The sequence below is a fragment of the Oculina patagonica genome, chromosome 2, assembly GCF_052425735.1.
Source record: "Oculina patagonica isolate OP01 chromosome 2, crgOcupat, whole genome shotgun sequence".
Taxonomy (NCBI): domain Eukaryota; kingdom Metazoa; phylum Cnidaria; class Anthozoa; order Scleractinia; family Oculinidae; genus Oculina; species Oculina patagonica.
The window spans coordinates 44488421-44511085 of record NC_135759.1 but is presented as its reverse complement, the minus strand read 5'-3'; the positions used below and the strand labels follow the sequence as shown (position 1 = coordinate 44511085).

The following is a 22665-nucleotide window of genomic DNA, read 5'->3' as shown; positions in this document are numbered from 1 at the left end:
GCAGAATATGCACCTCAGCCCCTCAAAATGTTTTCGCTAAAAATTGTATTTAACAATCTGTTGTAAACAAACTTTGACCTTGTACTTATATGCGTAATTTTTCTGTGTATTATCAATTTTGTATTTTTTGTACGTCTTCAGTTTTTAACATTCAATTCGTTTCAATCTTCGTAATTTTTGGCCATCTGTACGTACTCCTGTGTTAGCTTCGTTTTGAAATGTTCCTTTTAAGATGTTATTTTTATATTTCACTGAATTTGATGGTCATTTTCCCATGCCTTACTTTGGCTAAACTCCGCGACACAGTTCGCTTCTGCATGCATTGCGTGCCCAGGGGTCGCAGGGTGAAGAGGGCAAGTTCAGAAGGACTGGAACGGGAATTAAGGAAGAAATCAAAATGGCGGAAAAAGGAAGGAAAGATATTCAAGCGGTTTGTGCCTTTTCTTTTACTTTGTCTAATTCCTTAAGGGTGTAAGGTATTCGACGGGGAGTGGAAAGGATTGTTTAGTAGATTCGCTCCCCTTTTAGAATAAGGCAGTTCGAGCTTTGAGTTCGAGATTATTATTATTTTACTCAAATTGTGTTTATTCCATTGTATTTGGCTTAACTACATACTTTCCTGCGAGTCGTTTTCAGCTAGTCAGGTCAGTGAGCGTATTACCAGCTGGTGTGTTTCATCTTGTAAGAGGTCCCTTATCTTATGTAAATTTTAAGTAAGCTTAAATATGATTCAATTTTACCACAGATGTCTCTTGCCTAAAACCAGGTTTTTATGCTTAAAAAATAACACTGCGATAAGCAAATAAGACTAGCCAAACATGGCCGAAACAACTTCGGGATTTGCACTTATTACAATACAAAATTAGGGTTTACTGAACTGCGACTCATGGCAACTTGCTGTATGTGAAAACTTGCTGAGGTTATAGAGAGTGATAATCAATTAACTTCTTGTTAAACCGAATAAAAAAAGTAAATAATAATTGGTGCATGCACATACAGTACTGATGGGCTATTAATTAAGTCAGGTGATTCAGTCAAGATAGGGTATTATTGATCCTATTTGCATTTTTATGGACTGGAATGCATTTGGGATCCATATAATATAATTACACAAAAAGAGGGATGCCAGTATCCAGCCATCTTGACCAAACTAGCTTGGTGAATAAAGGATTTATTATATGGCGAAAAGATACAGCTGGAAATCCTGAGTGGGCAATATATGGTTAACCTTAAGCTATCCATATATTAAAAGAAAATCACTAAGAACTTTGCATATTTTTTTTACGTAAAAATCCTAACACATAAATACTAGACAATTACAGGTTGCATATTAAAATAATTCATTATAATCTATAGGAACTGATATGATCAGAACCATAAAGATCTGAAGTTGCATATTTATGTTACTAAAAGTGGATTTATTTCTAAACACATGTAAACAAATACCAGACAACTACAGGTTGTATATTATAAGAATTCATGACATGAAGATAAATTTTTCAAAAATGACACGAGCATGGAACAAAGAAAAATTCTGAGTCTCCAACGGGAATCGAACCCATGACCTAGGCCTCCCAGATAGCTCTAACCAACTGAGCTATGAGAGACTCGTTTGTGACAAGGGATCCTAGTAGTCCTGAATACTGCTTAAGGATCAGCAATGTCAAAATCATATAGAAATTGATGTAATCGGAACCAGAGCTGTAATTAACTTCGAAGTTATCACTTGCAGCATTTTGCTCTGTACACAAGTGTAACATAACACGAATCAATTTTGTCACCATAGCATTGAGTGTAGTCAGCTGTAATGTTCAGGTGTTACGAGTTATGGCCCTTAATGACAGCCAAATCAACTATAAATATCGCCAAGTGGTTAATTCAAGAATGTTTACAAGTGTCAAATGTGTCACCTTAACCAAGTTTCAATATGTTGTTACAGAAAATATCCATACTCTTCCCACAGAAGGTTCTTTGATCAGTTTAAATCCCCCACACCTCTGGAAATTCCAGTTAAGCCCCATACATTGTACTTTCCTTTAAAAGTTCTGGCTTTGAACCCCCCAACCCCCTCTGAATTTTCATTGACCTTCCATGGCACCATGGGGTGGGTATATATATATTTTCTGCAAGTGGAACAACACAATTCACGAAGCTGTTTTCGTTGTCATAAATGTCATACAAGTAAATATGGGCTTCCTATTGGTTTATTATTATATCTTTTTTTGTTATTTTCAGGCTGAAGTACCACCATCTTTTGTCAAAGTCTCTAGAGCTGATGTTGACCAACTTGTTACTGAAATCATGCAAGTAAAAGAATTCTTACCAAAGGTACACATTCCATAAATTTCAACTAAACTGATCCCTGATAAAATATTGGACAAACTGCTAGACTTGATAGCAAGTTATTTGTCACTTGATTCATTTGAAAGAAAAAACCCTAATGACTGCTGTTACAACCTACCAATTACACCTGCTTGCTCACCAGTGTTATGTGCTAAAGTGGCTATCTTTCTCCTTCTTCTAAATGCTAAACAAACTTGTAAGAAGGATCAAAATCCACCTATCACAGCCCACTAGCACGACATTCCGGGTTTGTGGGCTTATTTGCTTAACTTGAAACTCGCAAACACCAGTACGCATTGATTTTGATTGGCTCATTTCAAACGGGAAATGTACTTATAAGTGATAAATTTCACATAATTAATTAAAGGTTACCAGTTCCCTGGAATACCTAAAAAGCTAAAAATGTAAGGAAGCTTTATCATATAGTAAATGTTGATAGCTGTCGGCAGGGGCGGATCCAGGATTTCTCAAAGGGGGGTGGCTGTTTACAAATATTTTTGTTTGCTATATTGTTCAAGCCCCAGTTTGTTTTTTATGGTAGGGGGGGGGGGGTTTCGGGCTTTTAGGCAGTTTTTTGAAAGTGGAGTGCAAATCATTTTGGGTCTGTGGCCCATATTTAGTGAAGGCAAAGGCTCCTTCCACCTAGTGGGGTCTGGGGGCATTCCCCCCTCAGAAAATTTTGAAAAGTTGAAGCCCCTTAGACGTGATTTCCGCGATTCTGAGCAGCTTTGAAAGTTATTAAAACACTGTTTTCCTTGAAAATTCTGCAAAATATTCTTTCTTCAACTTACCTTGAGTTATATTTCGGAGAAAAAGTCTAGTTCTAATGAAATGAACAGTGATTGAAATTTAAAGTTGACAAGCCAGGAACTTACAGGAAAGAACAGATATGCGTTTTTTTGCTCACCCACATGCGTGAAACTTTTTAGCTCTTGGGAAAGTGGCCTGGGGACAACTTTGGCGACTTTGCTTGCTTTTGAAATCGCTTCGATGCGAAAAATCGGTACGAAAACTCGCTAAAAAAGATGTAAATGGAGAAGAAAATCATTCCAGCAAGGCTAAAACAACTCTTGAAAGTTAAAAGGAATCTAATTTTTTAAAATTATACACTCATGTTTTGTTATATTAAGCCAGAAGTTCATAAACCAGGCCTTTTGAAAATCTCCTATTTTGGAAAAATGGCCTTTCTTAACTTTGAACGGCCGCCTGACTATGAAAGGTGGATGGACATTGTCCTTATTTTCTATTTTAATATCTTTATTTTTGTTTTTCTGGTGGATCAAGGGGGTGGCTAGCCACCCAATCCACCCCCCCCCCCCCCCTGGATCCGCCCCTGGTCGGGTACTCTGTAAGACTGCATAATAGTTAACAATTATTAAATTATGTAATACCTTTATGCTAGGTGTTAAATGCGGACCTTCTAAGTGTGTATAACAAGCTAGATCATTGTGAGCAAGGTATGAATCACTACAAGATATTTGAATGATACACCAAATGAGAAAATATGTATAAATTATTTATTATATAATATAATGTAAAAAAATGATCTAGGTTCTCTAGATCTGCTGCAATATTCAAGCAAAGAGCTTTGCAGCTGTGAGAAGCTCTTTGCACATGTGCATGCATATCCTATTGGTGTTTTTTTACATTTTCCTTTTCTTTTTTGAAAAATGCTCAAAGAGAAATTTTATTTTCACTCAAGTAATGAAAGTTTTAATACAGTGTTTTTATTAACCAATCAGAACTTGAGATATCTGAAGCAGAGAACAAGAAGCTGAGACTGGAGTTAGAGCAGATGAGGACACATTATGACGCAGACATGGAAGCACTAAAGAAAAGAAATGACAGTCTACTTGCAGACTGTGAGAGATACAGGGAGGTTGGTTGGCTTTCATGAGTTAATTCAAGGAAAGCTGAATGTCCAGGCTCTTTAGGAAATTCACTGGGCCAATTTTCCAGGAATTGCTGGAAGTACAACCACTGCATTTATTATGGTAGTGCAAAATTTATAGATCAGTTGGCCATTAGAGATAGAGTTGTATGGCATTCTTTTAGCTATTTTCATTAAAAAGAAAACCAAAACTTGTTTTTTTCCACAAAAATGGATTTCAAGACTACCGGTATTTGTCACTTTTCAGTCATTATTTATTAAGTAGCTCACTAATATGTTGTAGATATGTATTCATAAAACTCTTCTCGTTTCACTGTTGAAGTTATTTGAGCGTATAATTAATATTATATGTGGCTGTATATTTATTTCATTAATTTTAATCTAAAATGGATTCAATAGTTACTTTTTTAGCTAACTAAATTACAATGTTATACTAATTTTACTTTATTTATCACTTCATCAACGCCAAAATAAACCATGCGGCTATGCTTTTGATTTTTGCAGTTTATACAAGTATATCTAGTAAGTTTTGTTTTAATTGTTTCTTTCCTTTTGCAGGAAAAGTATGAACTCAAGGTAATTTTCTTAAGTGCAATTTTCCACTGATTTTTACACTGAGCCTTCTCGTTTATCCGCCTTGGGCAATTTTCAATAAATAATGTACAGTGTACATCTATGTCCATGAGGGTGGGAAGATTGTGCATTAATCACTAAGGGAGGTGATTCTATTACATCAAATTTTATAAGCACACCTTTCCACTTCGCACCAAAACTGTGTTGTGCAAATCTATTTTTGAGATACCTGGATATAGCAGATTGGTGAAAAGAGTAAAAGATGCCATTGTAGATGCAAAATTGTCAAAATCACCTAGAAGTAAAAAGAAAGTATATAGGCTTGCTTACTTGTAATACTTTAGTATGTCAGACCCTGATTGTCACAGTTTTAGTTTTAGTTTTGCATTCAGTTAAGTTATAGCTGTGAGTTAGGACTGAGGGCTGGGAAGGCTGTCCAAAATAATTTATTGTCAAATCATTATTGCACATCAACCCCAAAACCAAAACACATACCCCTCTTCTGTTATAAAAACAAAAAAGTTAAAATATGTTGCCCATTTGAAACAAAAAACTCAAAAACAAAACAAAGCACTAGCAATAATCTGGGCAACAATTTTCTAAACAGTAAAACCACAGGAGTCTGTGGGAAATCATTGGATTAACACTGAATAACATTACTTATAGATCTGTAAGTAAAAACCTTTTTTTTTATTTCCTTTTGTATAGTGTCAGTTATCAGAGATAAACCAACAGATGGGTGATCAGTCTGAATACTGTTCGTCTATGGGTGCAGCTGTGTGTACTCTGCTGTGGAGAGTGTCTCGTCAACAGGACTCTGTTATGTCCCTGCTGGGAGGGGTATGTGTATATCAAATCTTGTGAATCTCTTGATGGCCTACCTTAGTATTACTGAATAACATGTAGAAACTATGTCATTTTGTGTGTGTGTCATTATTGTTATTAAATGTGCTAATTGTGGAATGCACCTCGTGCATCAAGATGGAGATATAAAGTAAATAATATTGTTGTTGAAGGAAGAAGGGAGCCATAATAATTTTTAGGTGTTTTTTCCAGTCCACAAGGACAAAACTTGAAAAAATCAGCCTGATTTTTTCAAGTTGAGATCTAAGTTTCCTGGCAAAAATATCACTTGTTTATCGCTTCAGTACACTTGCATAGTGATTTTTAACAAAATTGGACCACTAGTCATAGTTTCCATATGTTTTTTTAGGATCCTGAGTTTTTGAAGTTTATCTGGTGGCAGCTTCGCCGTTTAATTTGATGAGATGATGTTGAGGTTCTTTTACAATTTCAGAATAAAGCCGAAGAGTTTCTGCAGATCACCTCACGGACAGTAGAGAGTTACTTTGAGAGTTACAGTGACGAGGACGAAAAGGAAACCTCTGAAGAGTTTCAGTTTGTTCTTGCACTCATCGGTACTATAACCAATATGGCGGCTGCTGCACAAGGCCGTGACTTCCTAGTGTCCAAGGACAGTGGGCGTGTGTTGATTGACAGCTTCATTACAGTACTGGGTGTCTCTGCTGTGGGGAAGAATGTTAAGATGAGAAACTTGATTCTCATGGCGTTATATAACACGAGGTTAGTAAGCAATGTCCATTGCTGTTCTCATTTTTGTAATGACATTATGGGCTTCTGAAATCTTTGCCGTTTTTCGGGTGGCATCTCAAACGTCTTTTTCGTAAGGGGTGAATTCAGGGTGAGAACAAAGACGTCTGTTTTTGTATTTGTTTTGCGCATCAACATTCGTATGTGTTCAGACTAAAGATCAAACTACCGCAACTACAATTTACAGGCAAGTGGCTATTTTGGCCTCCCTTCCTGTCCTTTAGGCTACGTCCAAACGTATATACGTCAGCTTTTTTTCAACTATGGGCTTTTTACCGCCATAAAATGATCTTCATAAACGATCATCGTAAACATAGTGAAAAAATCGTAAAGGGTCGACTATCATCTTTTACATATTCTTGTGTGAAATGCGTTAACGTATACATTTGTAAACACTGATATGACGTCACATGTCAGTCTCCTACATTGCCGTTTGCTGGACATTTGAGGGTTTAGCATTCCTTTTATCATCGTGGGCAGGTTTCTTAAAAGATCGCCGGGCTCGCGTAGGTATAAACGTATACGTTGTAAAAAGGGTTAGCTGCGCAGTAAAAAAAAGTATGTTATCAAAACTTGTAACCATTGACGAATGTAAGGCTGGTTTTTCTTCAAGGATTGTCTTTGTTTTCAGCATCAATTTGTCTGGACTTCAATATATCATTAAGAAGCCAGGAATACTGGACAACCTCATGCAAGTGATACGAGGTAAATGCATTGATCAAATCAAGATTTTATCAATAAGTCATCAATGTAAGACCACTGATTTTCAAGTGAGATTTAAAAAAAAGGATGCAACGAAAATAGTACCAAAGGTTTCTATTCTGAAGGAAGTGTGGATTTTAGCCTGCAAAGACATCACATCATTTACTAAGCAGTGATTGGCGATCTGACTTCGTGAATGTGTAGACAGCTTATCTGGAAGTTTTCTTGACAGTACAGAAATCAGCATGACTCTTCTTTGGCTGCCAATAGCCGATTCCCTCTATAGCGCGCGCCTGCAGGGAATCACGGTAGTTGTATTCATCAAACCATGCGCGAGACTCAGCAGCGTGCATCGTTGCTGAGTCTCGCGCATGGTTTGATGAATACAACTACCGTGATTCCCTGCAGGCGCGCGCTATAGAGGGAATCGGGTATTGTTTCTTTTTTCCTTGGTTCGTGTGCGTCCTTATCGAATTTGTACCAGCTCCAATTTTTGTGACAGTCAACAAGCTAATTGTCCAAGTTTAAGTCTCTTGACTAGCACGTGATGTTAGTTAGGGAGACTAGAGTTGCAGTTAACTCTCGATCAACTCTCATCGTCTGATCGTGTTGACTATTTTTATAATTTGTCTTTTATTTTACAGGTGAAAGTGATTCAGAACTGAGACTAAACGCTGCAAGGTAAATTTAAGAATGCATTTTGTTTTTGGGTTGTCTTACGTGTTGTAATGATTTTACATACAACATATAATTGCCAGTTGTATTTATGACTTGTATAATTGACTGTTATCTTTGTGTCCCGATTATGAGACCTAGTGGCGTACTAGGGGACTAGACGTCCTAATAAATGTTTTTTGAATTATTAACCTGACCGACCGACCGACCGACCGACCGTTGTCACGTCGAAGGAAATTATGTCCGTCACTTGTGGCGAAAAAAAAAAGATTCTGTATTGTGCATTCAGTTGAAATTTCACGTTGCTGATTCAAACTTTCCTCAACTCAAATAAAAAAAAAAAACGTTTCTATGCTGTCTTCTTGAGCAAGACGCTACTCTCACAGAGCCTCAAGGTACCATCAAATTAAGGAAAAGGCGGGTATCCTAAAATCCCATCCCAGGGCCGGGGCATACAAGGTTCCTTGTTGCTTTGTGCTACAGAAACCTGAGACAAAGAAACGACACTGTTAATATATTTTTTTTCAAGTAAATCATCGTATTGTTTTCCTTCACAGACTGTTGCAGTCTATTGTAATGGAGCCAAGCAGCCTACCAAGTGACACACTTGACTCAGTGAGTGTAGCCTCTCGTTTATTACACATGATGTGGCTCTTGCACTGAGAAAATCAAGGAAGTTTAAAACAAATTGAATGATTTCCTTCGTGTATTACGCGTATGCATCGTGAATAGTATAAAGTACATCAAACGATTACTCTTCTACTGTAAAGTTCCGAAAATAAATCCCTCCCTAAAAAATAACAAAAATAAAATAGAATGAACCCCAAAACTCAGAGGCAAAATAATCTTACAAAAATGTGCCCCTCCTTGGGCTTATACTCAGTAATTACATTTTTATTGTTAAATACTCCTTTAGTAGAGCTTGTTTTGTATTTTACTAGTTTATAGTGTGATCGTCCGAGCTAGAGCAGTTCTGAAAAGAACTTCTCATACATCTTGGGTACAAACCATCTGCTATGCTTTGATAGTTTTACGTTTCAGACACTACATCTGCCCAACTTTCTATCCCCAAATAAACCCAACCCCCCCCCCCCCCCTGAAAATATAAGCCGAATCTTTTCGGGAAATTACGGTTTATTCTGTTATTTATATTTTTTTCTGTTTCCTTACTAGATATCTTTGCCAGTACTTCAAAATCTTACAAGAACTGCTAAAGGAGAGGTAGGCTGTAACAATTGATCAGTCAGAATCTCTCGTAGCTCAGTTGGGAACTCAGATTTTTTTCTTTTTCCCACGCTCGTGTCATGTTGAACAGTTCATCTTCATGGCTTTGATTAGACTTTCTTAAAGCCCGTTTCCCGTAGCTAGCTAGGCTTAGTAGACTTTCTCAAAGCCCGACTTGTGGCAAGTCTAGGCTTAGATAAGTAGGTACCGTTCACCAACTATTTGTTTGTTTTGTTTCCTATCTAGCTGCGTGATATACTGTATGAGGTGCTATCAGACCTGCAATCCTGCAACACCGAGTACTAGCCACACTGCTGTTGACTTGTAACTGGGCTTATTTGTATGAGGTGACGATGGACTATGTAAACGTTCACGGTGGTGTCATACAACGGTTTATTCCTGAAATTGCGTTTTGGGTAATTGAAAAGCATGGAAGGCTTGACTATTTCTTTCGAAATTTTCATCCGGCCTTATATTAAGCTACGTTCATTTTTCTGCTGGTTGTAACATTTAAGGTACGGTTGAATCATAAAATCTTCACGCGCAACTCTTTCCCTCTCACACTCTTCGACAGAGGCCAAAATCCTTTGGTTCAACACCAAGAATCGGAACCTCTCGGCGGTTCCAATTTTTTATTGAACATGCGTAAGTGCTTATTTCCCTTTTCGACCAAACGGATCGCGGGCTTCTTTAGGGAAGAGAATGACTGCAGACAATCTGATCTTAAAACGATTTGACAGTCACATTCATGGTTCATTGTGTTTATGAATCTCACTTGTATGTTATCGAAATATCACATGTATTTGCATGACGAGCGCTACTTGCATCGCAACGAAAAATACTTGTTTTGAAAGAATCTCGTTGTATTTTAAATTAACAAATCGTACTTTTATTAAACAAGCTTACATTATGACGAAATTCAGTTCTACGGAAGTGTGCTTATTTGCATTTTATCGAACCATACTTGCGTTGCAACAAATTTGATCATACGTCACGGACGACTCGGCACGTTTCCCTTTTGTAAACGGTTGATGCCATTTTTGCGACACTTCTTTTTCATTAGAGAGATTCTACTCTCTAATCTGCTTAAAAGCATGACGTTATTTTTCCAGCGAACGGCAAAATTCAACTTCTGCCGTTTGGCGTTCGCAGAAATGACTAGTTAGTTTTGTGTTTGTCGTGAATGTGGAATTTTTTGTTTTGTTTTTATGGGGGATTTATATTAGAATTCAATAAAAAAGGAAACAAATTAAAAGGCAATTTCGCGATTGCCGTTACCGACATGCTTAATCTCTCTATCATCATCTTTGTTTTTTTTTTCTACTAGAAAAGAAGAAAAATGCGTATCATCATTCACGATCGAACGCGGAACCTCTTGCATGCAAAAGTCCCACCCTCACCACTACACCACCACATTGATCCAAAATCACCGAAAAATATTTAACAATTATTCCATGAGCCCGCGTTGGATACGAGGTGGTAAATAGCCAACGAGGCGCGAAGCGACTATAACGACTCGTATCCAACAAGGGCGAATGGAATAATTGTTTTATTAAATTCTTTTCAAGTTTAAATCGACTGGACATTTCATTTTGATGTAAACGAAGTTATAGTATGAAGAGGCGCGAAAATTTCTGGCGCGGTGTTCACTTCTTGAGTTGAATGAAAAATACGAGGAAAGCAAGCAAGAGAGTTTTCTTCAGAAGATTTTCCTCAAACAATCTCCTCTAAAGTCGTCTAATTATCCTGTAAATTGTGACAACAGTTAAGATTTACGAGAAGATCCGAAGCAAAACTTTTTCTGGAATTTACCAGTCTTGTGCAAGTCGAACGAAGCAAGTGTTTACATTGTACTTCTTTACGGCTCCACGGCTGTCATCAAGATTTGAAGCGAAACTGAGCTCAAAGTGGAACAGGTTTATTGAAGTATGAAAGGACAAAACCAAGATTGAAAGGTAACAAACTTTACTGAAGTGCTGAGCCTAGTTTTATGACGTACACTGAATGAAACTGTGTCAGTCTGCCGTTCTTTCGTAAATTATTTGCTGCTTTTCTACTTTATTCTCTCGCTCTTGTTGTGCGTTCAGTTTAAAAGTACAGTATTATTAATTACACTTTTGTTTTGCGTAGTTAAATTTACTATGGCATTTCTGTGGTTTTTGTAGGCACCGCTAATTATTTCTTGTTCATAAAGCTCGCCAAATTTGCTGTTCAAAACCATTTTTTGATGGAACTGTCGCTTCCCGCAGAAAATTTTAGCTTGGCAACAGTAACGCAATCATTTTCCAAATAAGGTCAAACTAAGGTATACGAGCTGACAACCGGGATTGAGTGAACCAATTAGAATGCTAGAAATGCAATATCCGTGGCTGAAAATTTAATAAAATGATATAAGGCGCCTTTCCTAAACTAACTGTCACATCAATAACAGATGTGCCTATTCCTAACCTAATCTAAGCCGGAATCTAACTTAGGTTTAATAATCGTCGTATCTACAACCCAAGACAGAAGTCCTTGAGAAGGTTGGAAATGAACGCTTTGATTTCAACAACTTTTAAATAAATCTGATCTATAGGTACGTACACAACGTGTATGGGCCCCCCTCTCCCCCATATCAATGTTAAAGTATTACTGAACATTATGATAGACAATATGCTGTGGTTTAAGTCTCTAGGTATACTTCAACATTGAATGAGGAGGAAGGGGAGCGCGAACTAGGTGACCTTCCCAACAGTATTGTCGGGAGTTGCTAGGTCTAAGTGAATCTTATAAAGAGGGCACAGTATTGACCTAGTCCAGGCCTAAACTAGAGCAGCTGTGGCATCGTCCATAACAAAAGCTTCTTTATACCATTATGATGGCATCGACCGTTTACGGAAAAGGAAATCAGCTGCGCCAAACGATCAATACACTGCAAATGGAATCTTATTTACAAATGCGGTCTTTCCCTTGGCCTGTATGAACAATAATATGCCAGGAAATATGAAAAAAAAAACCAGCCTCCGAGCATGAATTTGTACAGTTGAATCCTGAGAACTCAAACCTTTAAGAGAACTTGAATTAGGTTCAAGTTGTCGGGAGTTCGAGTTATCGAGGGAAAAATTAGTAAAAAAAAAAAGACCTGGAGGAGAATAGTCCAGTTCCTGAACTCTCTCTTTCGCGCGCCCTATATAGGGGTTGAACCCAGGCGCGCGAAGAGAGAATCTTATTTACAACGACCAATTCACCACTGATGAAGGGCTAAGCCCGAAACGTTTGGTTTATAATGAACTTTTTGGCACTTACAATACACTTTTTTCGCAATATTGACAGTTAGAAGTGCCACGCAGCGAACAAAGATTTATTCTTTAAAACTAGCGCGAAGAGAGAGTCCAGGATAACTTGCATGCGCATGCTCAGAACGAACCAATCAGAAGCGAGGAGTGTGGCGTCACTTGGTTAGGATGCGCGCGCTAGGTTAAAAATGCTCGCTCAAATGACGAATTCAACTACGCGACCAAGCGCGCGAATAAATGCAAGAAAACAATTCTTTGCTAAATTGCATCCAAAACCAATTCAATAAACAGCTACAAAATACTGGGAATAGCTGACGGATAGCGAATTGTGTTTTGGCCGATAGCTTTTAGTAGACATTGACTGGAAAGCTTGGCTTTTAAAGTGATTCCGGTGACCCTGCTTTAAGGCCCGGTAATACGGGCAACATTTTTGTTCAACTTGTCTCGCAACATTGTTACATTGCAAGTTGAACGAGCTGTTGCCCGTATTACTACCGCGAGCTCAACTCGTCTTGCAACAAATTTCAGTGTTGCAAAAAGTAGAACTCGGTTCTACTTTGTGCAACATGTTGCTGCAACTTGCAACACCGAAATTTGTTGCGAGACAAGTTGAGCTCGCGGTAGTAATACGGGCAACAACTCGTTCAACTTGCAATGCAACAATGTTGCGAGACAAGTTGAACAAAAATGTTGTTCGTATTACCGGGCCTTTAAGTACACGGTCGCGTAGTTGAACTCGTCATCTGTGCGCGCGCGCTTTCAAAAGTGCTGCCAAATATGTTTTTCCCCCAATTTTGGGGGGAAAACTAGCGCATGCGCATGCAAGTTATCCTGGACTCTCTCTTTGCGCGCCTGGGTTCAACCCCTATATAGGGCGCGCGGAAGAGAGAGTTCAGGGACTGGACTAGGAGGGGAATAAAAAAGGTTTAAGTTGAACTGTACCAAGAACCAAAACTGTACCTTCTGTTAACGGTTCAATCAAGAAATTTAAAATTACTGTACCTTCTGTTAACGGTTCAATCAAGAAATTTAAAATTACTGTACCTTCTGTTAACGGTTCAATCAAGAAATTTAAAATTACTGTCTAAATATCACGAGACATTGTTCTAGTTCTTGCTCGGGAATTTATGGAAAACATAAGGAATTTTCTTGCATTTTTTGATCGTTCTTTATCACCCTAGCTTTTAATATCATATTTTTTTTTACCTTACTGAGTCATTCATAGGGCTTATGTTCTTAGTCGTTTTTAAGATGTACATATAAAGTAAACAAGATGAATATACAATTTCCGCACATATTAAGAGTAAACGTTTGTTGTAGTTTCCAAAGAATATTTAACTTGTAAAAGTATCATATTTAAAAGGTTTCTGTTTGGTTAATGTCGTGCCCGTTTATTAAAAACAGTCGATTCCCAGTGACATTAGGATGCATTTGCTTGACCTGGTGAATAGTAATTAAGTGAAGTTCATTTCCACAGACGCATCAAACATTGAAAAAATTGCTTCTTCAAATAAAGGAAATTACTTGGAAAAAAATAACATGTCTCATTTTGCTGTTGTTATTCTTGTTTGTTTATCATTGCCACGCGCACCAATAGGCCCCGTTTTTGTCTTTATTTGCATTTTTTATTTCATTATTTTTATCGGAATATGTCAACCCGGTACGTATATAATATACGTGCTGACAGAAAAGTAATTTAAAACGCAATTCAGCGCATCCCAGGCAGTAAAATACATATTCAAAGGTTGCACTTTATTTTGGTGGTGAAAAAATAGAATTTGCGCTACGAAGCCAAAGAGAAAAAGCATCAGTGACCCATTGACGCAACTCCCATGAAAAAAAAAAAAAAATTCAAAGGCCAAATGAAGTGAGACCGTTACATTATTGAACGCTTATTTGGAAAAAAAGAGAAGGACGGCAAATTCATTGAATTACCATGAGGTTGCTTGAAGAGCCTTTGATTGTAGTATGTACCCTATGAAAACTTTCCTAGAGGCATGATTGAATCCATAATTTTCTCTCGATAAGATGAAAGCTCAAACTTTTACCAAGCCCAGAAAAAAAGTACCAAGTATGTACTCAGACAGCCATTAATACTTGTTCCGGTTCATCTTATAATTCATTCCTTAGACAAGTACATTGTAACGTGATATTTTATCTTCTGTTCATTTACATGCACTCACTTATTAGCCCCACTCTGTTAGTTTCATGGGCTTCAATTTTAGGATAATAAAAAGGGAGAAATCAAAGCATCTTTAATTTCTCGTAACTCCCAATATGTAAGCAATAAAGACATGTTTTTAACTTTCGTGGTTGTTCAAACAAAGATACAATTTGTATTCATTTGATCTTTCTCATATTACCAAGGAGCCTATTTGAGGTAATCGTTGACAATATCCGGTAACGAAATGCCAAGTAAATTTTTCCCCGCCTTTTCATTTTTGGATTGTCAATAAAACGCAGATGGCACACTACATAGAAGTTAATTGCAAATTTTGCAGAGCAGAACACAGCTAACTAAGCAACATCATGTAGAACTTGCCACACCATGAAAAGACTATGTTTTGTTGTCGTTGCCTGCCTCTTGCTCGCCTCGTTTGGTAAGTATGTTAATTTTTATTGGTCAATATATTGCATCGTGGCATATCAGCTTAATTTGGATATTCGCCCAAACACGTCGATGTCAAAACACATTTCTTCTGCAATTTAATTTTAAGAAAAATATCTTCTGTTAGATAGAAATATCGATATCAACAACAACGGCCTTTGCACTTATAAAACAATCTCGATTCTAAGCCGTTGTGGCGCGGCTTGTCAAATTTTCAATAAATTGCAATTCCCTTATTCGCGAGTTTGTCGGTGAGAACGGTTTAAATAGTTCAGACCTCAGCCATGATATCGCAGTTGTTACCTCGCATATGTTTGTATAATTATATGTCCTGTGAATCCTTAGCTGTTAAATCTAATTTCTTAGCCACCAACTTGTTCTTTCTTACTGCTTTCCATGTATTTTGGCTAACAAGCTTTTGTCCTGATCTTGAATTAATAATGCCCTCGATTATTCATGAAGTTCCATTTTGAAATTGCTATGACGTGGGACGGAGAATTTGCAAAGTGACTGTTAAAATGACAGCAACTTCTTTCTTTGAAATAAGGAAACTTATATTAAGTCAATTCAGTCGTCAATTGGTTACTTACCGTATCGCAAGGTGATATTGAAAAATATGTTAAACAAACCAAAAGCAAATAATAATTATAAGACCCTCGCTTCGTTAATAAGATTTATTATTATCTATAAAAAATATATATCTCCATTATTTCCCCGGCTACCGTAATTCTAGCTAGCCAGCTGACGCCGACCAAATTTGGAAGTCGTTTCTTTTGGACGATTGATGTAATAATTATTGGAGGATTGATGTCAATCGCCCAATAACAGACAAATTATTGGACGATTGACGTCACGCAACCACGGCTCTGCTGACGAGCCTGAAAATGGCCGCAAGGTTTGAACATTACGAAGAGGAATATTTTGCACGTTATTCAAAGACAAGGATAGTCTAAACACGAAAAAAGCAACGAAGGGGAGCTATCGATTTTTAAGATGTATCTAAGAGGAAAAAATCCCTGAACCAGCCACAGCGGAGGACTTGAAAGTTCATTTACCACCCAAGTGAATAGTGCTATTTGCGCACGCTGATTGGTTAACACGAAGGTGATAAGCAAAGTACTATTCACCTCCCAACAGCCTAATAAAGAGAAACAAACTGCCTTCGCGTGTCGATTTGTTTACCGAACGTGATTGTTTTGGTCCGCTAGTTATTCAACTTGTGTAAACTTGTGTGGTAGTATACTTCTCACAACTTTCTTCTTTCGCCTATCGATGGCGTCAATCGTCGAAGATTGATATCTATTATATCGATATTTATCGTTTATCGGTTTAATAATTGACTACGCCTGGGTTTTTATATTCGCTTTTGGCTGCCTAAAGGACTTTGACTGCCTTTAAAGCACACACAATATAGTCTTACACAGGCTTCTCTTTAATATAGCCTGCGAATACAACAGCCGTCTCTCATCTCATCAATTTCGAATTCCCAGTAATACCTTTGACACCCCTTCGTGCTCACGCAAAGATGTGGGTTAGATAACAGGTGACAACAATGCCCCTAGCCCAGAATAACAATAGAGGTAGTGTTTACAACAACAACAACAACCTTTATTTATTTTTACCCTATACATTCAATTAAATTAACAATACAATAATAAAAAAAATAAAGTAAAGTGCATGGCTGCCCAGAATAACCACGATTGGCTAACAAAATTGGGCAGCCATACTTAGTTTTTATTACAATAATTTATAAAAAGGTCAGGTATACTTAACATTTACATAGCAAACTACACAACACACAAACCAACAAAACTAAGTAGGCTTAAAGAAAAATTAATGGAAAAAAGATGGAAAATGAAGTATACGGACGGGTTAACTAGCAGAGTTAAGGACGTTCGCGCCAAAATTTTCTACTCGATAGATTTCTTTAATTTTTTTGCTGCGGACAGATAATGAGTTACTTGTGTCAGAAATGCAAAAAAAAATAGGGGTCACCGACTTCGTTTCAGACAAAAAGCGTGTGGAAACCTACCCTGATTTTGAAAAATTGGCGCACGGTAATTCAGCGTGGCTTGCAGGGTTTATTGTTAAAAATATCGAAGATGAGTAAACGGAGGCTAACGATCGTAATCACATTTTGTAGAAGTGCGTCTGTTGCGTAAATCATTTTTAGTTTTGCCATCTTTTTTTGTAAAATTTAACCCTGGAAAAACGTATTTGAAACTGTCGTACGGCAAAAAGGAAAGCTCGAAAAGTGGAATTCAAACCGTCAATGTGACAAAAAATCAAACTTCCACTCGATAAATTTTTTTTATTTTTTCACAAAACGTAGAAATTCACTGGAAAAGTTGAAAATAAAGGTCGTGACCCTTGCTCGCTGTGCAAAACGCGCGTCAAGCAAATGAGGGCATCAGCCGTCGCGAAAACATTTTTCATCGCGACAAGCACAACACTCCGCAATCCAATGAGCTGCCCGAAAACTTTTTTATTTTTGCGTCACTCTCCCCGTCTTTACAACTTGACTCAAACGCCGTATCTACACACTTGACTTCACCACCTTTACACAGCCTCAAAGACCACTCTATACGATAGAACTTGAACCCTTTCTTTTGATTTTTGTTCCCCTCCTTTTTTTTTTCCTCTTTTTTCTTTTTTCCTCCCCTCCTCCCTCCCCCGTCCTCCCCCCCCCTCTCCGCCCCTCTTTTTCCTTCTCCCTATCCCCCTCCCCCCTTTCTTTTGTTTTTCTTTCTTTCTCCTTCCTTTCTTCTCTTCCCTCCTCCCTTCCCCCCCCCTCCCTCCCTCCCTTTTCCCTCTTTCTCTTTTTTCTCCTTCCTTTTCTTCCGTCTGCTCTTTCCGGCTGGCTGCTCCTTCTCTCTTCTCCCTCCTCCCTTCTCCGCACTATCCTGACCGTGTCCCCCCTCCGTCTCGCTCCGGGCTTTCTGGGGCCTGTCTGGGGGCCTGATCTGGGGGCTGCCTATCGGGGGCCTGTTGGCCGCTGGGGCCTGTGCTTGAGGGGGCCTGACTGTCGAGGGGCCTGTTCTGAATGAAGAGGCCTGTCTTGAGCCTTTGATGGGGCCTGTTGTTTGGGACCTGCGCCCCTGGTCGTTTTTTTTTATGCTCTCTCTTTGGTTTCTTCCTCTTTTTTTCTTCTTGCCCCCCACTGCTGTGCTCTCTCTTTTCTTGCCCCTCTTGTGTCTTCTTTTTGGCCTTTCCTGTTCTTTCTGTGGCCCCTCTCCCTTCTCTCCCCTTCCTTCTCTTTCCTTCCTTGTCTCCTCGCCCCACTCCTCTCCCCTCTCTGCCCATCTAGTTTTCTTGCTCCTCTTCTCCTCCCCCTTCTGCGCTCGGCCTCTCGCTTCCCGCCCCCCTCTGGGCCCCCTCCCCTCCTCCTCCCGCCGCCGCTGTCTCTCCGGGTGCCTGGCCCCTCCCTCTTTCCGCTCTTCTTGTCTTCTTTGGCTCCCCGCTCCTCGCCTGTCGCCGTCTTGTCCGCTTGTCGTCCTGCTATTGGGGGGCGGTTGGCACCTTTAGGGAGGTTGTTCCGACGCATCATTCTGGCGCTGCCGCTCCCCCCGGGGCGGCGAGGAGGCTTGGGGTGCTCTATGTGAAGGTTTTGCCTGCTCTCCCGCTTGGCTCTGTGTCGCAGTTTACAGAAGGAGAGGTGTGTTGATTGTGGTTCGTGGCTGTTGTGCTTGTCGTGTCTTTACCTGTCACTCACGGAGTCGATTTTTTCGACTACAAACATCGATGAGTTTGTTGCAGGAGTACTTTAGTGATTGTCTATCTTTTGGTGACTTTTTTTTGCCATTTCTGAGTTGCTGCATTTACTATAATATGAAAAGCTTGCACTCTAATATCTTATATTTTATAAATGTTGACAGTCCTGTGGACTCTCTTCACACCTTTTTTTTTATTTTTTGAGTGCTATGTTGAAGTGCAGAACACGAATTACATTTTACTTCTTATATTAACATCTCACTAAAGCTACATGTACATCAGATGTACATAGAGGAAATACAAAACATGATTTGAACGGTCATATATAGCTTACCTTGGAAAGAAACTTGGCTAAAACAGGCGTATTGATTGGGATCCGGTGAAAGAAGGCTCCATGCAGCTAATTTGGAAGTTATAAGGTCTTAAAGAGGGAAAATTGCCCTTTTTAGTGAGATAAAAGGCCTCTCAATGATCGATCTTCGACCGTTGAACCGAGCGCCAAAAAGTACCAGAGAGGACGCCGGGATTAATTTTCGTTCGCGCCAGTGCTTCTCGGCCTTACCTCTCGACCAGGTCAAACACGGCAAACGACAATTTTACCGCCGTTCGCGGATCGCGTGCTTTCCTTTCTTTTAAGAAAACCAAAACGCACGTCTCGAAAATATATAAGCCAAACTCTTGGACGCTAGCGTTTCCCCCCACTGCTCCAGATTGTTTAAAATATTGTTAGACAAAGTCATAGTCGCCTTCTATTCTGCATCAAAGGTTTTTATTTATAATCTGTTTCCTTTTGGACATTAGTAATGTAATGGTTTGGGTTATGTTAAAACTGATATCAGTATCTTATTTCGTCTTGCGCTTCGTTCATCTAGATATTAGTAAAAATAAACATGAATTTTGAGGATAATCTTTCAGGCAAGGAGTATTATCCTCCAGCAAGCCGGAAGGGGAAATATTTATTTTATACTTTCTTAAATCCCTCCGATTTTTTCTTTGTCGTTTGATTTCGTACCACGTGTGCGTTCTGTCTAACTATGAATGCACGCGAAAGTTATTTGGTGGGTTACGACATGAATTAAAAGCTCATGTTCAATGTTTTCAAACAGTCCCCTTTGTCATTTCCAGGGTATTACATGTTTACAAACAGGCCCCCTTTGTCGATTTCCGGGTATTTACATGTTTCCACAGGCCCCTTTGTCATTTCCATGTTTTTTACATGTTTCTAAACAGGCCCCCTTTGCCGATTTCCAGGGTATTTACATGTTTCCAAACAGGCCCCCTTTGTCAATTTCCATGTTTTTTACATGTTTCCAAACAGGTCCCCTTTGTTAATTTCCATGGTTTTTACATGTTTCCAAACAGGCCCCTTTGTCATTTCCATGGTTTTTACATGTTTCCAACCAGGCCCCCTTTGTCATTTCCATGTTTTTTACATGTTTCCAAACAGGCCCCCTTTGTCAATTTCCATGGTTTTTACATGTTTCCGAACGGCGCCCCTTTGTCAATTTTCCATGTTCTTTACATGATTTAGTAAAGAAATTTACATGTTTTTTACAAGAAGAAACTGTAAAAGTGGTTAATACATTTGACATGTTTTTTACATGTTCTTACAATTAGCGTTGTAATAAAGGACCATGTAAATCACTTTTTACAATACATTTACAGGGTCCGTTGAAGACTGTAAATTTCATGTAAATTTTGTTTTACAAAACTCCAACATGTAAATTTTAATTCACAAAGAATGTAAATAAGATTTACATTTTGTAAATTGTAATTTACATGTGCATGTAAATTTTCAACTTTTCCAGTGAAATCAACTAACAAAAGTGGTCCATTAAGAAAAAAGTAGGGGTCACCGACCATTTAAGAGAGCAAAATGTAAGCGAAGCGAGCGGAACGGCAACTTACCCTATATGTTCTTAGAAATTTTACTCAGCGCGCGCGCTCAAAGTATGGCGTGGCATGGCGTTGCGACATGAATTACGTGCGCAGTAGAGATGCGCATAAACAATTAGCGCGAACGTCCTTAAATCTAGAGTTATAAATATGAAAGGTTCAGTTAATAGCTTGTAATATGCCTAATTTATACTTTTTCTTAAATTGTTTTAGTGACAGAAGCTTAATGTCATCACTGATAGCATTCCAGATTTTAGCGCCCTGACATCTAATATTAAAGATTCCATAATTTGTTCTGGTTTTGGGTAAAGCATAAGGCATTCTAGAGGAAAATCTTGTATTGTAACTATGAGTTTCTTTTGCCGAAGTGAAAAAACATCAAAATTAAAAGGGAGAAGTTGGTTTTTAAATTTATACAAATAGAGGTTCCAGAGAGGTAGTGTCTTACTGAAAGATGTCGTTAGTTCTCTCCTCGTATTTGTGTCTTTTAGAATCTTAGATTTCGATTTTGTTGTTTCTTTTCAAGAGACATCCAAATATTACTGGTCATGATATTGATAAAGATATAAATAGCGTCCATTTACAAAATTGTATACTTCAATACACTTTAACTATTTTCAGTTTGCCTTTAATTTATCAGGTTTTTGTTTGAAATGTTACTACTGTAATCCACAACCGACGATTCAGAAAGAACAGTCCTTTACCCCTCAGCAATGCGAGAAAAACCAAACAGAGGTGGCGTGCGGGCCGAACTTTGACAGATGCTTAAAAGCACACCAGAAGAAAAAAATGAAAGATGGTAACGACATCGAGCACGAGATGCGAGGTTGTAGCAACGAAAAATATTGCAACTGGTGGCAGAAAAGGTTCGAACAAGCGGAAATGTTTGGCTGGGACTTTGAATTAGCTTGCTGTCAGTCAGAGCTGTGTAACACGGGAGACATCGCCGCTTCTGAAGGGCTCACTTGGCTGATTTCAGTTTTGAGTTGCGCACTGCTCATGACTCTGAAGTAATTCTTCCATCCCAGTACTTTTTGATGTTTCCCTTAATCGGTTATCTATTAAATTAAAGATCAGTGCCTTGCAATTGGCTGACGTCGCCGGGACGTTCGCTTTCCCAACATTCATATTATGTTACCAAATACCACCAAATAATCGGATAAAAAGATGGCACAGAGTAAAATAGAACAGGAACTTGTTTATATTAATGGTTTACATTTCACGTATTGTAGCGATCAGAATTTTAGACAATGGAATGTTGCTTTAAAAATTCTGTTTTGTCATTTAATTATTCGTCATAAAATCATATTCTGTTTAATCAGCAACTGTTGTTTAGTGGATTAAGTTAGTGTTACAATCTTCAGGGATTGAGACACCAGTATTTATGGCCACATGTTAGAGGGGCTTGTTGTTACAATCTATACCTCGTTGTCCCTAATGATTCATTGATTTTCAAGTTGGGTGGCCTGTGGCTTCCATAAAGTATAGAAGAAGAACAGCCGCCATGTTTGCTATACAGATTTTCGGATGATTTCATGAAAAAAAGCTTCAGCATAATGTCAGTTCGCGCCTCTACTGAGCAGTTTAGTTTTTCTCAGTTGCGATCGTTGTAGCTCTCCATATGAAACTTTATCTCATCTGCTTTATGAGTGTTCGACGGTACAAACAATCTGGCAAAACGTTATTGCATGGTGGAATGAAAAACGATCAGAAAACTGTCACTTTAATTGATAGAGATCTTTTTTACGGTTATAAACCAGAATCAAATCAAAACCACATCGAAAGACAATTTAAAACTGAAGTGTAATTGTAGTTCTCTAAGATATGTGGAGCATTATGGGACATTGATTCCCACCCTTTTAGTCGTAGTCTTAATTATATATTCCTTCTATGTAGTAAACTTTTTAACAGGAGACTAACTAACTACTTCAACAAAGAGCACAACTATTACAGTTGACCTTTGATCTTTATTACGGTTGGCTTTACAATACTTCTCTGTGTTTGGCCATAGAAGACTTATTTACATTATAATGTCTTATTTACATTATACCCTCGAGAAAAGTATTATCGTAGAACGATTTTCTTTTCAAAAACTTGCTATGAAGCTTGGGTTTCTGATAAATGTAAAACAACGCCAGCAATATAAAATTTACAAG

At 38.4% G+C, this 22665-nt stretch overlaps 2 protein-coding genes across 2 annotated transcripts; both read left to right on the top strand.

Annotated features, from left to right (window-relative positions):
• The first annotated feature begins 390 nt into the window (after positions 1–390).
• On the top strand, positions 391–10297 carry LOC144644792 (heat shock factor 2-binding protein-like). The gene is made up of 12 exons (XM_078504336.1): positions 391–430; positions 2236–2328; positions 3746–3800; positions 4086–4222; positions 4793–4810; positions 5516–5647; positions 6105–6391; positions 7050–7123; positions 7765–7801; positions 8353–8410; positions 8969–9016; positions 9266–10297. The coding sequence occupies exons 1-12, from the start codon at positions 398–400 to the stop codon at positions 9323–9325; spliced, it is 1032 nt and encodes a 343-aa protein (XP_078360462.1). The 5' UTR covers positions 391–397; the 3' UTR covers positions 9326–10297.
• A 3985-nt stretch (positions 10298–14282) lies between these two features.
• On the top strand, positions 14283–22586 carry LOC144644831 (uncharacterized). The gene is made up of 2 exons (XM_078504386.1): positions 14283–14894; positions 21150–22586. The coding sequence occupies exons 1-2, from the start codon at positions 14843–14845 to the stop codon at positions 21521–21523; spliced, it is 426 nt and encodes a 141-aa protein (XP_078360512.1). The 5' UTR covers positions 14283–14842; the 3' UTR covers positions 21524–22586.
• Positions 22587–22665: the final 79 nt, after the last annotated feature.

Excerpts from the sequence above, each read along its gene's own strand:
- LOC144644792 (XM_078504336.1), top strand. The coding sequence starts at position 398 with ATGGCGGAAAAAGGAAGGAAAGATATTCAAGCG. Across the intron at positions 7,124-7,764 it reads CCTCATGCAAGTGATACGAG|GTGAAAGTGATTCAGAACTG; the intron begins GTAAATGCATTG and ends TTTATTTTACAG. Across the intron at positions 8,411-8,968 it reads CAAGTGACACACTTGACTCA|ATATCTTTGCCAGTACTTCA; the intron begins GTGAGTGTAGCC and ends TTTCCTTACTAG.
- LOC144644831 (XM_078504386.1), top strand. The coding sequence starts at position 14,843 with ATGAAAAGACTATGTTTTGTTGTCGTTGCCTGCCTCTTGCTCGCCTCG. Across the intron at positions 14,895-21,149 it reads CCTCTTGCTCGCCTCGTTTG|GTTTTTGTTTGAAATGTTAC; the intron begins GTAAGTATGTTA and ends TTAATTTATCAG.